General features: G+C 36.2%; 2 protein-coding genes across 2 annotated transcripts in view; one reads left to right on the forward strand and one right to left on the reverse strand.

Moving 5' to 3' along the window:
• Positions 1-15285, reverse strand: part of LOC111506365 (uncharacterized) — a 440916-nt gene that overhangs the window by 225286 nt on the left and 200345 nt on the right. Inside the window, 2 exon segments of the mRNA XM_074182237.1 lie at positions 7892-8068; positions 14028-14384. Coding sequence (XP_074038338.1) covers positions 7892-8068; positions 14028-14384 — 534 coding nt within the window.
• Positions 1-15285, forward strand: part of LOC111506367 (adult-specific cuticular protein ACP-22-like) — a 300869-nt gene that overhangs the window by 164180 nt on the left and 121404 nt on the right. The window lies entirely within an intron of this gene.

Here is a 15285-nt window from a genome sequence, read left to right on the forward strand (position 1 = left end):
AAGCCACATTAATTTAAGCTGATGATGACCGGGTCAAGTGGATGTTTTTGTTACTTTGGCTCATCTACCGATTGAAATTAACATTGAATGTTACTTTTCACATTTTCATTTGATTATCTTCTGGAAGGCAATTAAAAATAAATAAATGGAAGTTACCGGTAACCCTTATGCTTTGTTTGACATTTGGTTAACATCTTTCGTCTCCGTTTAATGTATTCCGAGAATTTCTAAAATTAACCGCGAAGAGGCAACTTCATTAGAATGAAAAACTGATACGGGAGAAATAAAAGTAATTGAAGGGATATCTGTCTGTAGATTGCGTTACATCCCCAGTCCACGGAATTTACTGATTATTGGTTGTTCACTTTTATATACCTGAACTACGGTTTCAGGTCATTCGAAATGGTGGAATTATATTTGTTTATTTTCTAATATGATAATACCTTTGAAATGAACGATAAATTTAATACTATACAATGTGTACACAATGTGAACCCGCATGAGAAAATCGTAAACTATCGTAAACGTCTGAGCCTGCAGCAGGCTCAGACGTTGTTTCACAATTAGGAATATCATTTTTGCTATACACTTTTGTACCATTATATACGTCAGAAAACTAGTATCACAGTTTCACTATACGAATATATGGTCCTTTGAGCCGGATCAGAACCCACGACCTATGTTTGGAATGGGATATTTGTCACTGGGACCGATCTCATTAATTTCAGTCTTCATTCATTCTATGACCGTTTTCCAAAGCGTGTTGAGCGAATCTAAGTATTCCAGGTCTCCGAAAATGGATATATGTGTTCTTTCAAATTAGTTTTGGTGCCTCGCTTAGTCTGACCTCACATATTATTTCATGTATCCACTACTTTTTATTTTCATCTTAATTTTGGGGTAAACTAACATTTGTTGAAATGACCAAGAAGATTCGAAGGTTATTTTCATGTTCAACTTTTTACTTTTCATCTTTCATGGTTTCCGCTTTCTTCATGTGGGCCCTCCTAATTTTGGATACAGTGTATAAAATGTGGATTGACTGTTAACTGGTAACGCACAGTAAAAAGCCAAAGAGTTGTATGAAGAGCGCTTTTTGAACATATATATTACGGAGTATGAATATTTTCGAACGTGCATAGATTGATGTGCGTTTGAAAGATATATTTTGAACTAGACGGTCATTACTACAAAATATAAGTTTATCTTCTCATTTTGAACCTCTCATAATTGATTTCAATTTCGTAGGGTGGTCCTTTGCCATATTGTAAGAAAGAAAGTCCATTTCAATCATGGTAATGCTTTTTGTAATTAATTGAAGGAACGTAGAAGAACCAACGGATGATAGGGAGTTCTTTTTTTTTTTAATATTAGAACATAGGCTTTTATGGTTGAAGTCACGATTAGAGATATCAAAATCCGATCTGGTATAGTTCAAGTAAACGATATAGTGCAACCTACCTTCCAACAGCTCCCCTTTAATAATATAGTTAGGGAGCTAACTGATTTCGTTATTCAGTAATCATTTCTGATTATATAAGAATCACAATAACTATCGCACTATACGCATCCAAATTTAGGATCAATGTGTTTTCAAACCATTTCTCGAAAATATTAGCTTCCATGTTCTTATGACAGTCAACATTGCAGTCCTCAAGTTTTTTTCACACAATTTCAAAGAATTCGAAACCCGTCCTTCATTTCCTCCACAGTGCACAATGATTAGTCGCGATCCTTTGTTTGCAGGTATGTTAGGCGTACACATTCTCGAACCATCAGTCCAACCTTCCGTAACTGTGTTGTGAATGTCATACTAAGTTTCGTCTAAATAGAAAATTTGCCGTTGTTCTTGCCTATATTTAGTTATTTGTTTCAAGTATTTGTTACGCAATTCCACTATTCTTCTGCTTTCCATAACTGCTTGACGTTTATCATTTCAAAACTGATTCCTAGTTTCTTTATCCTTTATTATTTTTTATAGTTTCTGAACAGTTTTTCACAGCAGCTCACGTTATGACCGGAAGTATTCAATTTCTTCCTTATGATTTGAGTTGTAGAAATCTCATTGCTTTTGCATATTGTTTTTTCCAATGATTTTATTAGATGAACATCTGAAGGTTTTGGCAATCCTGTACCAAATCGCGTCTTGCATTCATAAGGTTGTTTTTGATTATTTCGCGTACGCTTGAGAAAGGAATTTCGGTCAAATCTGATGTTGCTTGTAATAATTTGTTTCCCTCGAAACCAAACTTGAGATGTAGATTCTTATATACATACTCTGTATGTTTCAATATTCAAATGCATCCGAATCTCATTCACTGGCATCTCTTTTTTTCGCATTGTTCACCATCAGTATTGGAATCACTACACTGAAAAAGTCTGCGTTGTTGTCACACTCGTTATTACTATTAGAATTTTTCCAAGGTCGCCACATTTTAAACAGATAACTAAAATTTTAAGCAATTATAACTCCACCAATATCGAATTTCAACACTCAAATCGCGATCAGTTCCTGAACTGAACATTGATAACACGACGGAGATAACCATCCACGCATTTCCCGATTTCTATTGGTCACCGTAACATAACTTCAAATTTAACTTTATGACTCTTCAGCCAATCATAAAACTCGGTTAGTAAAAATTATCCAATACGAACCGCTAATTCTACAGTCCACATGGACTAGTTCGCAGCGGGTTCATTTCCATGTATTGGTTTTTTTGTCCTTTGAGAGTGCCGCCAACATCAAGTGTGCACAATATCGTTTACTTCAACTATTAGCCCGGAGGTCTACAGTAGTAGACTGGTGCCACTAGTTCTTTCCGACCACGACCCACCAGTTCTGTTTTCGTTCTCTCTAATCAACAGTTTGTATTATAATTACCGTTCTGGAAAAATTTTAGTATACAGGCCTGAGTCCTGACCAGATTGAACCTGATACTAACGACAAAATAAAGCTTTTATTGAATTTGGCAAGCAGCGATTTCCTGGAAAATGCTTTCAATGTTTCTTATGTAAATTGTTCTGACAATTTGGCATTGTATGTAGTCGGTAAAATATACCATACAACATTAACTTCTAGATATTTATAAAATCATAGAAAAATAAAAGATTTGCTGACTCCATGGCTTTCAAACATTGGTTTTCTGTAAAATTTTTGCAGGAACATAAAAATCAGTACTATTTTCAGATTTCTGATACCGTTGAAAGATAGCTAATTTGTTGATTTGTAGAAATTTTCAATTCTTTTAAGGATTTTCAGTTCTCTGTCATAGTGCCACATAAGCTTATTGAAGTAATTTGAGATTTCTCAAAGTGCATACACGTGACTGATAAATCAAGAAAGCAGTCGTATTTCGTGTAAATGATTTATTTGTAAAGTGCAAAGCGCTTTCGACTTTTACGCTATCATCAGTGAGATACCTGCAAGTGAATGATAGTCGTAAATTTGTTTGAAGTTGAACTTCAATTTTTTTCTGAATTACTTTCCTGTCAAGTATTTACAAGAATATCCTGTAGAATTAAAGTACAAAACCTTAGTACAACACTACTCTGAGTAGACATGAACATCAACATTACAATAAAAACCCTTTTGGGTTTGATATATTAATATTTTGTTTGAAAACTATAACATTATTTCCAGCGTGCTCAATGACGAGTACGAGGAGGAAAAGAAAGTGAAAATTTGACATAGACATAAGGTCATTGTTGTAAGCCAATATTATCATAAATTCAATTCGTAAGGTCAAGAACAAAACAGAACAAAATCTCACTTATCCCATTATTGAAGAACATTCTAAATATTTAACGTTGCCTTTTTTAAATGAAAATATCTCCCAGAAAGTCTCCAGTCTGATAAGCAATAAAATAAAAGATGCTGAAATTTCTTTCAAAAGTTCAAGTAAACATTTAGTCAACTCCAAAGACGAAATCAATGAGTTATCGAAAAGTGGAATTCACAAACTCAGTTGCAATGATTGTGAAGTTTCATACATTGGAAGGACTTGTAGACGTTGAAAGTTCTAATGAACGAACACTTGAATAAACCAGACAAATCAGCTTTTGGTCAACATATCATTTTCAATCAACATAATTTCAGCCCTAATCGTAATTCACAGATGTTAAAAGGAGTCAATTCAAAATATTTCAATAGGTTGGATTTTCTAGAAGATTTACGATAATATCAGCTTCGGTGGATTTTTGTTTATTTTAAGCCTCATATTACTAAGTTTTTTTCTTATTAGACATTTGATTTTGTAACAATAGGAGGTCTGTTTTTTTTTTCGCTATTTATGAATAAACATTATTATTATTATTATTATTATATAACAATCCCCTTAGTTTGAATACACAAGTACAATTGAATAGATCATATATTCTTTTTTGGGAAAGAAAGTGTTTGGGTTTCTACTACTCCATCTGATAAAAAAAATGGATGAGAGAATCTTCCAAAGAAAGGAAGGATTAATCAATTTGAAAATAAGTCATGAATTACGATTTTGAAGTGTGTGTATTTTCTATAATGTTATCCAATTTGGTACTGAAGAGCCTTAAGGCAAGTGTCTTAAGGCGAAACACGTGTATACCAGTTAGGGTGACAGTGTTCCATGTGAGTACAATTTATTACCATTCATTCAAAGTAGAACTCATGTGAATGATATCTGATTCTTATTCCTCCACAAATGTTCGATATACAAACTGAATAGAGAAAAGTATCTTCTGTATAATTCAGTGTTCATATAGAAGTATTTGTTTCGAAAGATTTTTTTTCTTTCGTGTAATTCAATGTTTATATGAAAGTAGCTGTTTCAGGAGGACTTTCTTTCAGTTTGTGTCTGAAAGTTACTTCTTTGCATGATCTACACATCCATGTATAGAGTTACTTATTTTCAAATTGATTAATCCTTCCTTTCTTTGGAAGATTCTCTCATCCATTTTTTTGTATCAGATGGAGTAGTAGAAAGCCAAAAACTTTCTTTCCCAAAAAATTAATCACTCCTAAAAATATAACCCTTTCAAATCATCATATATTCCTTTACATAGACGACTAAATTAACCAATTGAAAATCAACATTTCTCAAAATCCGAATTGAATAGTTCTTTGCTCACCTTGGCGAATGTTTACGTATTGTGGTTACTACATATGTCATTTGTCAAACTAAATATGTTCTATAATTAATGATGAACTTAGGTCTATGTTAAATTTTCACTTCCTTTTCTTTCTCGTACTGGTCAATGAGCACGTCGGAAATAATTTTATAATTTTTTAACAACATATCAATATGTTGAATCCAAAAGGGTATTTATTGTATTGTTCATGTACAGGTCTACCCAAAGTAGTGTTGTACTAAGGTTTCTACTTTAATTCAACACGATCTTCTTATGTATACTTGACGAGTTAGTAATTCAGAGAAGAATCCAAAGTTCAACTTGAAACAAATTTCACGATTATTACTTACTTGCAGGTATCGCGCTGATGATGGCGTAAAAGCCGAAAGCGCTTTGCATTCACAAATGAAGTATTTAAACGAAATACGAATCTATTCCTGATTCTTGAGTCGAGTAATTATTTTCCCAAAGACAATTCAAAACAGAAATGCGACCTTAATCTTCATAGCGAGTCACTACTAAAAAAAATAATGTAATGGGGAATGTTCCTCAATTTGGGTTATTACAGCAAATGCAAGTTTGAACAAAATAAAGCTGAGTTTAATTCATGAGTTTTTCAAATTCACTCCGAAAAGTATTCAAATTGATGTTTCAAATATTGGGTTTTAATTTTTGAAGGGATTTGTTTCTAATTGACATATTGGCAACAGCGCCTATATCAAGTTGAAATAACTTATACGTACCTAAATATTTAAAAAAGGAAAATCATCTTTATAAATCAACAATTAGGGCAAAATATAAATTATAGTTCAATACCAGCTCCTCAAGCCACATAAACAAGAGTTCTTTTGTTATTTATTTATATAGAGGAAGATAGGTTAGGTGCACAAAATGTCATATCACAGAATGTCTCGGAACTCGTAACATAAGTAAACAGAACAGAACGCCAAGTTTAAAATGCGTTGTTTTAGAGCTCTTTTATGAAAACTACTTGATTTTCGTCAGGAGGAACATTCCCCATTGAACCCTTTTTTCATCAGGTGTGTCACATCAGTTTGTGAGGCCGCATGCATGTTTCCGCGCGATAATTCTTAAGATATTAATTTAAATTGTATGGTTAATGGGCAATTATAATATGCAAGCAGGAAAAACTGTAAGAAGAAAATGCTAGCAAAGTAAATTCTGCATTGATAAATGCTTGTTTCTACTAAGGATATACGAAGAGTTTGTTGCCATATCGAAGCAATATCCACCAATGCACCATAGAAGCCCTTAGAAATAGTCCGACACCAAAGTATAATAATGACTTGAATTGGAATTGAAAACAATTGCACTCAGTTTAAAGTGATAACCGACGTGAACAATATTTTTGGCAATGTAAATATCCTTCATATGGAGTTGAAATTTGAAGACTGTCGACTGCAAAATTGAATTTCTCAGAACAGCACAACATAAAAACCTCTGTTGCAATTTCAACACAAAAAATAATATATTTGTGGAGAATCTCTAATAACGTACAATAGGCTCCAGACACGATGCATATCGAGTTTTGGAGTACCTATGAACTTTAGATGTGAGGTTCTCCTGGAATGTAAATATCTGTGGTATTTGTTGATGATTATTCTACAAGAAAAGCCGAACCATTTGTTGAACAGTCTATTCGTAGAGCTTTTATATGAGTCAGATTCATTTAGTACGGAATTTCTATATAACTTGGTTAAAATCTATCGCAGAGCTGACACCCGAGTCTCTCAACTCACTTAACGTTGGTAGATCCATCAATAGTACGTCGCGTATTCTTTTCGATTTCAATGAAATTGCTACTATTCAAGATGATGATTCGAGTCAAATTGAAAATGTTTCATTTCACCAAAGAGTTTTGATTGAGATTTCTGAATATCATGTATAATTTTTTCGTAATCAAGCTTGAATTGAAAGACTGTTGTCTTATTTCCGTAGGGTTATGTGAATCGATGAAGTGTGGCATTTTTTTCTCATTTCGGTCTCTTGTGTCTGTTGATTGCTTTGGTTAGTTAAATTTGATATTCATATTCATTCGAGTTGTCTTAGAAGAGTATTGTACAGTCACTGTCATAATCATAATTTTAATTTAAACCTGTGAATTTTTGTAGAAGCGTATGTGCAAAGTTTAAATATTCAGTAGAAAACATATATTCCATTTCATTGGTTCAATTTGATTAGGACAGTGGCAGTGTTGAAAATGTGAGAATGATGCATAACTACTAAAAGGCCTTGAGAGTTACGTATGATTCAAGAATAACACCTAGATGTTGATTTCATAATTTTCAGTTTTTGAGTTGTTGGAAAAAAAGCTGTAAAACTTTGTTATGTTGACCTATACTTTGATTTTGAAATCAATTTGTAGGATTGAAGAAAATAATTCACCAGATGTTAGGAGGATGATTAGGATTGTAACAGTTATTAGTTTTTGAAAAAGGAAATATGAAATTACTATGTAGGATTTTTACGGAACGAATGATGTTTAAAATATCTTCGATTCCACATAATCTTATTGATAAAAAGTAACAGTAAACAAACAATTTGCATGTGAGACAGGTACATTTTGATTATTTCACTATTTTGTACTTTTATCATTCTCACTGAATATTGAGGTTGGTTCACCTGATAATAAGGAATAATGAAGATATTTAATGTTTCATCAAGATTATACCAACCGTTTCAACAATTGCAATATTCTTGATGACAGTATTAAACAAAGGCAAGCATGTTTACACTCTCCCAAACTCAAACGCGTACTCACCTTGGTACTCTCCGCCATAGTCTGCTCGAGGCGCACCAGGAGTTCCCGTTTCTCCACTACCTCGGTGTGGAAGGTCTGCCAATTTCTCGTGACAAGCAGCTGTCTTCCGGACAGCCGTTCCAGCACCGACTCTACGCACAGACAGGCCCGGTTCGTATCCAGATGAGGTTCAGACACCTACAGATAAATATAGAACTAAAGAAACGGATCTGAGTTTTCGATACAGTTCTAATAGCGAGGGGAAAATTGTGCGCGACAATAAGTTTAACGGGGTCGTAAACAATGCTGTATACAGGGCGGGATCGCTAACTATTCTGATAATAATAATGATGATAATAATAACTCGCTTCATCATAACATAACATGTGGTTAGACTGGAGTCCAAACAAAGTGGGTCACTTTCACGAGGGGTGTATTTCAGGGTGATTTCTTCAGTCACTATTTGGTCTGCATTTTACTGTTGCATTATCCATTGCACTCAGTAATACTAGAGTATATAACTGAAGCACTTCCGGAAACCGGGGGCATAAGGTCACCCAGTTGTATCATATGGATGATCTCAAATTTCATGCCTCTGGAGGAAATAATTTCCAGCAGTCTTTGAGGTTAGAGGAAGAATATATGCATGCTATCGGTATGAAATTGTGGATAGACAACTGTACAACAGTCTATCTCAGAAGAGAGCAATGCGGGGAATCCCAAAGAAATACCACTCTTCTCCGAGGAAGACTTTGTACTGTTGAACCTCGCTTGCAGGACAGAAGTAGTGACAATACCCCTGAAAGTAGGTCAAGTGATACATGCTGATGTATGTGGTCCATGAAGGTGCCATTATCATGTTTTATTCAACGATACATAGCAGTTTATTTTTCGAAGTAAAAGTACGAGGTGAAGTTCAAGATAGAAATTTCTCAAGCAGAAGTCAAAACTATGGGCCACACTGTACAAAAACTTTTTACTGATGGTGGGCTAGAGCTGGTATTTATCATAGGATTGCTATGCCATATACACCGGAGCAAAATGGGGGTGCAGAACGTGAAAATCGCACAATACTGGAATCTGCCAAAACCATGCTACATGCTAAAAATCCTCCAGAAGAGCTGTGGGCAGAATCAGTCAATAGAGCACGTATATATTGAACAGAAGTGGAAAATCCCCGATTGAGTTATGGACAGGAAAAGATAGTTATGAGGAATATCTCAAGGTCTTTGGGATATATTATTTTGTCCACATACCCAAGGAAAAGAGAAAAAAATTTGCCAAGAGAAGCACGAAATGATCTTTAGTGGGATATATTGGTAATAAGGATGATCAGTTTGATCTTCCCCTTGAAGATGATCACTTGGTGATCGAAACACGTGTCGAGTTGTTAAAATAACGGTTTGGTGTTGGGAAAAAACTCCAGTAATATTCATTACCACACCCAAGGTTCCAAACAGTGCATCACAAGTGGTAATAAGGATGGTTATCGAATCTGAGCCCCAGAAAAGAATGACGTTATCTTGAGTAGAGATGTCATTTTCAAAAATGGGAAAATTGAAATCTGTTATCTGCAACTGTGCAGCTCGTAGATGGAAACATCCAGCGTCATCTGGATGCCGGAGAGTCGTATACTTACCACGAGGTGGAACAACGCCACTCAGTACAAACTCCGACAGATCTAGTCATCGGAACTGCCGGGAAAGAAAAAAGTTGCTGCTTTCAATATTCTTGCCGTTTCAATTTTACTCTACTTGGGAGGAACTGTATCAACTCGACGTAATGATGCGAAAAATTATGCATCTTCATAAGAGTTTGCATTCCAAATCGTTCACTCCACGGTTGTACTTTCCCCGATAACAGAGAGGCCGCAGATATCACTTCACTCTTGCGGCAACACAAGAATGAGCTACTGCATGGGGTCTTCTTCAACAATATTGTGGACTTCGGCTTATCAAAGCACCTGACTGGGTAGACTGAAGAGGGCTGAAGTCGGAAACTGAGGGATTCATCATGTCCTGCCAATTACCCTAATGACCCTAATGCACTCGACAGCAGTATTCCAGTATGATGAAGCAGAGTGCTTTATCATCTACGTCACTTTTACGGTATTAACGAGACACCGGTGTTGCCCTACGCTCCAGATATCGAAACCGTTGTGGGTAATGAGAAGTGTCGAATTCATTGGAACTATCCTTTTCCACTCTCAGGCTCATTCCATCTAAAAAACCTGATGTAGTTCTTCTCGACCATCAGAGCAAGACGATATTCATCGTGGAGTTTTCAACTCGCGGTGATATGAGTATCGTCCGAACAGAGAAGGAAAAACGGATGAAATATCGAGATCTTTTCCCCGACCTCCGCAGACTCTATCCAGACCACTCCGTCAAGATGATTGTTCTGATTATTGAAGTCTTTGGATTATTGAAGTCCGGTTTGCGGTACGAAGACAGAAATCTTACCGGACAAATGCAGAAGCCTATCATTCTTGACTCATTGCATCCGCTCAGGGTACATTATTTTCGGATGCAATAATCACTTACCTCATGGTGTGACGAGTGGCATCTGTATCTGCAGGGAGGATGAGTGTAGGCCCACAGCATTTAGGCCACACGTGACCCATTGTACATCCTCCCGAGGAGTTGTCCTCCTAGGTCATCATCCATGCTGCCCTTTCCAGGAAGGTGGACAGGTCACTTGGAGACATCTCCTTTATATCGGTAGGTTTAGGTCATAACTCGCCGAACACACACTCTCTTATTGACGATAACTCCGGACACTCGCTTAGGAAATGCCTGTTCCTATTCACACATCCTGCATAGAGGTGTGTCCACTAGCCCCGTATTATAGAGATGTTTCCTGACAGTGGTCATTTGTTGATAATACTGGCGCTCACTCCCGATTGTGTCAGAACTTTTGGGATAGGGCTTACCAAACGGTAAGCTGGTCGGGCCCTTCACCATAACATTTGATCAGGGTAGACTCAAAATAGAGAGTCTCACTTTCAGAAAGGATGTATTCAGGGCGTTTTCCTAAGTCCCCTTCTCATCCGCATCTCACTTTTGCCATTATCCGTTGCGGTCAGAAATACTAACACTGGCCTCCCCGGTACATCAAAGCACCGGAATTTCGTTTTCCCCAGGTCGAGTGGACTGAAGTCGTAATCTGAGGGGTTCATCATGGCCTGCCAGAAAAATGTTTTCAACACCATAATCCACTGTTTGTAGTCGCATGATGTGTATAGAAATTCGTGACACCAGGTGGAGGACCTGCCGCGAAGCATCTGCGGCACTTATACGGTTATTTTGACCAGACATCGGCAGATAAGTATATAATCATAATGATTAGTGAATTTTCAAAGAATTGGTCGATAAATCTGCCAAAAAGTACATATATTTGTGGGGCTTTTTTAAATATTTGTAACACTGCAAAGATATCAATTTTTTAAGTCCTCATAGATTTCGAATCTGTTAACACTTTTTTAGACAATGGTCGTCTGAAATTTTGACATTGCAATGATTGAAAATTTTATGAAAGAACCAAATAACGAACAAATTTAAATATCATCGATTTTATTCAATTACACATTTATAGACAATGATTACTGACCAGATCGAATTTATACTACAATTTTAGTATTTCCTAACAATCATCTTTATTTTTAGATGTTACTGTCTTCAGGCAAATAGCGTGCGTTGAAAATAAATCAAATATCAGAAATAGCTGCAGCTGGAGAGAGAATCTGCAATGTTACATGCAGATCCGGACTAAATTCATCGTATAAAATAATTCACCAGAAACTATCATTCAAAAAATTTTCTTTTGTTTCATCCACATGATTGGTTTAGGAATGGAATTATGGAAAAAAATTATTTTTCACCGATGTTTAAAGTTCATTCTCGGAGTTCAAGGTATATTATTCTCATGTTGAATGAACCATGAAAATATGTTAACATAAAGCACAACATCAAGATGAAGGCAATTTAAGAACATAGCAATTGGATATCATGGCAAGGACTGACATATCTGAGATTGTTTATAATTTCTAACATTTCGCTAATTTTTCTGAATGGAAGTCCCCTTAGAAACTGTCAGACTGGTTGAGAATCACCTGTGTTGAAGCCACGTTAAAGTAGCACGTTCTATGTCTTTTGCGGTGTTTTTTTTATATTCATCAGGTTACCCGTGTTTGCAACCCTCTATATCTGTAAAGTAGGGAGGGTGAGTCTAGGCCCATAGCACTTAGGCCACATCTGACTCATTATACATCCTCCCAAGGAGTTGTCCTCCTAGCTCATCGTCCATCCTGTCCTTTCCAGGAAGGTGGAGAGGTATCTGGGAGACATCTCCTTTATATCGGCAGGTGTAGGCCAAGTCTCGCCGAATACACACTCTCTTATTGACGATGACTCTGGACATTCGCATAGAACATGCCTGACAGTTTCATATTCCTGTTCGCACATCCTGCCAGAGGTGTGTCCACTAGCCCCATATTGTGAAGGTGTTTCCTTAGTTGACAGTGGCCAGTCAGTCAGAAATCCTACTGTTAAGCGTAGATTTTTTCTGGTCATCGCCAGATATTTCTTCGGCGCCATCCTCCCAGAGTCGCCCAGGATGATCCTGGCAAGATCCTTTGATTTCATCCCATCTCTTTGGGGATTGAGTACGGGTGTGACGTTTGGCTGGTTCCACAATTGTCGAAGTCATCAGGCTGTAGGTGCCACTGGGTCCAAAATATCTTAGTCCAGCCACTTCCATGGCTAAACAGTCGGTAATGCGATTATCTTTACTCCTGTTGTACCCTTCAACCCACCTCAGGCTGTGGCTGAATCTTGGTGGCACTGTAGTACTTGCCCTGAGTTAACACGTTGTCTGTTCAAGGCTAATAGGGCTTGTTTACTATCAGTGCAGGTTGTTGTGTTTTTGCCAGAAATTCCTTTCCTGGTTATTTCTATTATGGCAATTCAGATACCAGCCAGTTCTGTTTGTGTTTTCAACAATATTGTTGCATTGGATATTCTTCTCCTTCTGGATTTTGATTTTTCATATCCAGCTTCCCACGAAATACTCGGCAACTGTATTGGTGGCGGAGAATGAGTATCTAATATCTCATGAGTGGTGATGTCTGAAGAAGTTTCGCCAACATCCAGACATTTTTGGCGGCGATGAGCCTAGACAAAATGAGAGCTGCTTGGTTAACTGCTATGCTGTGATTGAGTGACTGGATATCTTCACATTGACTGAGATTGAAATTAATTCAGATAAAGTACTTTTGCTCGAAGGTATAGTAATTGAAGGACGCGTTGGTATTGGCTCTTCTGTTATAATTATTTACAGTATTCAGTTTAATAAAACAAAGTGTCTGAGATCTGTGTGTTCGATAGATTTTGTGGCCATATATTTTGTGATGTTTTTTGACCACTAAAACGCAGATAAAAGAAAATTATTTCATGATGCGCTGAATTTTAATGTGTTTCCAGTTTTCATGTAGTAGAGTGACATCGACCTATCAGTTTCTACCGGGTTATAAGGACTTCCTTGGCCATAACTGACGATCTGCTCATAACGTTCATTATTCCATTGGAAGAAGTTGTTACTCATGACGAATTAGAATACGCTTTGTTATGTTACTTAAAAAAACCAGTAGATTAGAATATTATTATTCAATTTGTATGAACTCAACCACTTATAGAAAGCTATATTATCTAGTGATCAACTCAGGCGAAACAAATATGAAAATTGCAAGGATGTAACCCAAAATATTGCGCTAGTATGAATAAAATTCGAAGAGTCGCGATGGAATAGTTTGAAATATTGATAAATTTTATTTGCTATTTCAGTAGCATCTATAGAAATGACGAATTCAAATTGGGATTCATAAAATCATCATAAATCCGCTTTCAAAATTAGAAATTTGACCTGAATTCCCAAGATGTGTTTTCATGTGGAAATGTCAGGATGTCAGTCTGCTGAAAAGAATTTCAATTTCTTCAACAATCTATATCCAATAAACACTGTCAATTTATTCAACACCACCTTCTACTTGTAATTAAGCTTACTGAAGAGAAAGCAACTCCTCGCACTCCTGGAGTTGTCACCTATTTGTGCAGGCGAAACGAGAACTGGAAATTTTAAAATGATAACAGTGGATACTCACCAACTTTGCTTCATTGATAAACGTTAACCCAGTGTTTTTGGCGCACTGGTATAGAGGAACTATTGACTCGAATTTTTCCTCGATCAGTTTCATTGTATCCTCGTCGATATTGTCCTTGTGTTTTGATAGTAGAGATTCTAATCCGTCCATTTCTTTATTTACAATATCGGCCTCCATGTGGAACTTCACGTATATTCTAGACAGTTCCATACGATTCTCCAGAATGTTCTTCAGCTTCATCCATCGTTCGTGTAGTTGTTCCACTTTCACGTCAACATCTTTTCGTTGGCCGTCTTCTAAGTATTCTAGAATTGGTGGCAGTGTTAGTAGCAAAGCGTTTATTTCATTCCCCTTCGTCTGAAAAACAAAGAAGAGAAACGATATGAGTCCAAAAGCAAATGAACTTACTCTATGCTGATTTTGCTATTCACTCTGTCATTCAACAACCTTATATCGATTATACCTCAGAATCACTTTGAAATTATTTCACTTGTTTTACTGGTGTAGGTACTTCCGTTGCAATCAATGTCGCAACTGAAATAAATAATGAATATGAATTGGTATTTCAATTTTACACTGATCTTCAAATTTGCATTTTGAAACTGATTTTTCAGATTATATTGACGTTTCCTTTTTCCCTACCAAGCTTAATCGAGCAAAATGCTACAATCGAATATATAACAAAATATTACTTTTAGGCGAATACTCAAGTCATTTACTTGATAAAATTTCGTAAATTATGGATTAGCACACGTTCTACTCAAATAAACTTGGTGCACTCGTAATATAATCTTCGAGTATTGAAGCGTCAGATCAGTGAAATCCATCAAAGCTGTCAATTATTCAACAAGGATTTACCTATATCATGTCCATTTAACCTTCCACGAATAATAAAGTCTGGTGGAATACAGTTGGGACAAGAAAATACACATAACCCGTTGCGTCTTCAATAAAATACTTTCATCTAGCATCTTTTTGTTTCTTAAAACGAAGACAAAACAGTTAACGTTTGACTTTAATTGAATGACAGCTTACACTCGATAGAGAGATAGATATACAAACGTTAGTGGTTGGCAATTTCTTGGATTTACGAGTACATTATATTCTATAGTGAAAAGTTTCTACCGGCTCAATTATTCCATATTACACAAATGGTTGTTTATAATTTGTGACTCAAAATGGTGGCTGGCTCTGTCTAATGGTATACATATTCAAATTGTCAAAGATGCGCTCATACTCAAAAATTATTGTCACTTCT

The sequence above is a fragment of the Leptinotarsa decemlineata genome, unplaced genomic scaffold (assembly GCF_025532065.1).
Source record: "Leptinotarsa decemlineata unplaced genomic scaffold, Ldec_3_MD MMD2_tig00026328_RagTag_RagTag, whole genome shotgun sequence".
NCBI classification, from domain to species: domain Eukaryota; kingdom Metazoa; phylum Arthropoda; class Insecta; order Coleoptera; family Chrysomelidae; genus Leptinotarsa; species Leptinotarsa decemlineata.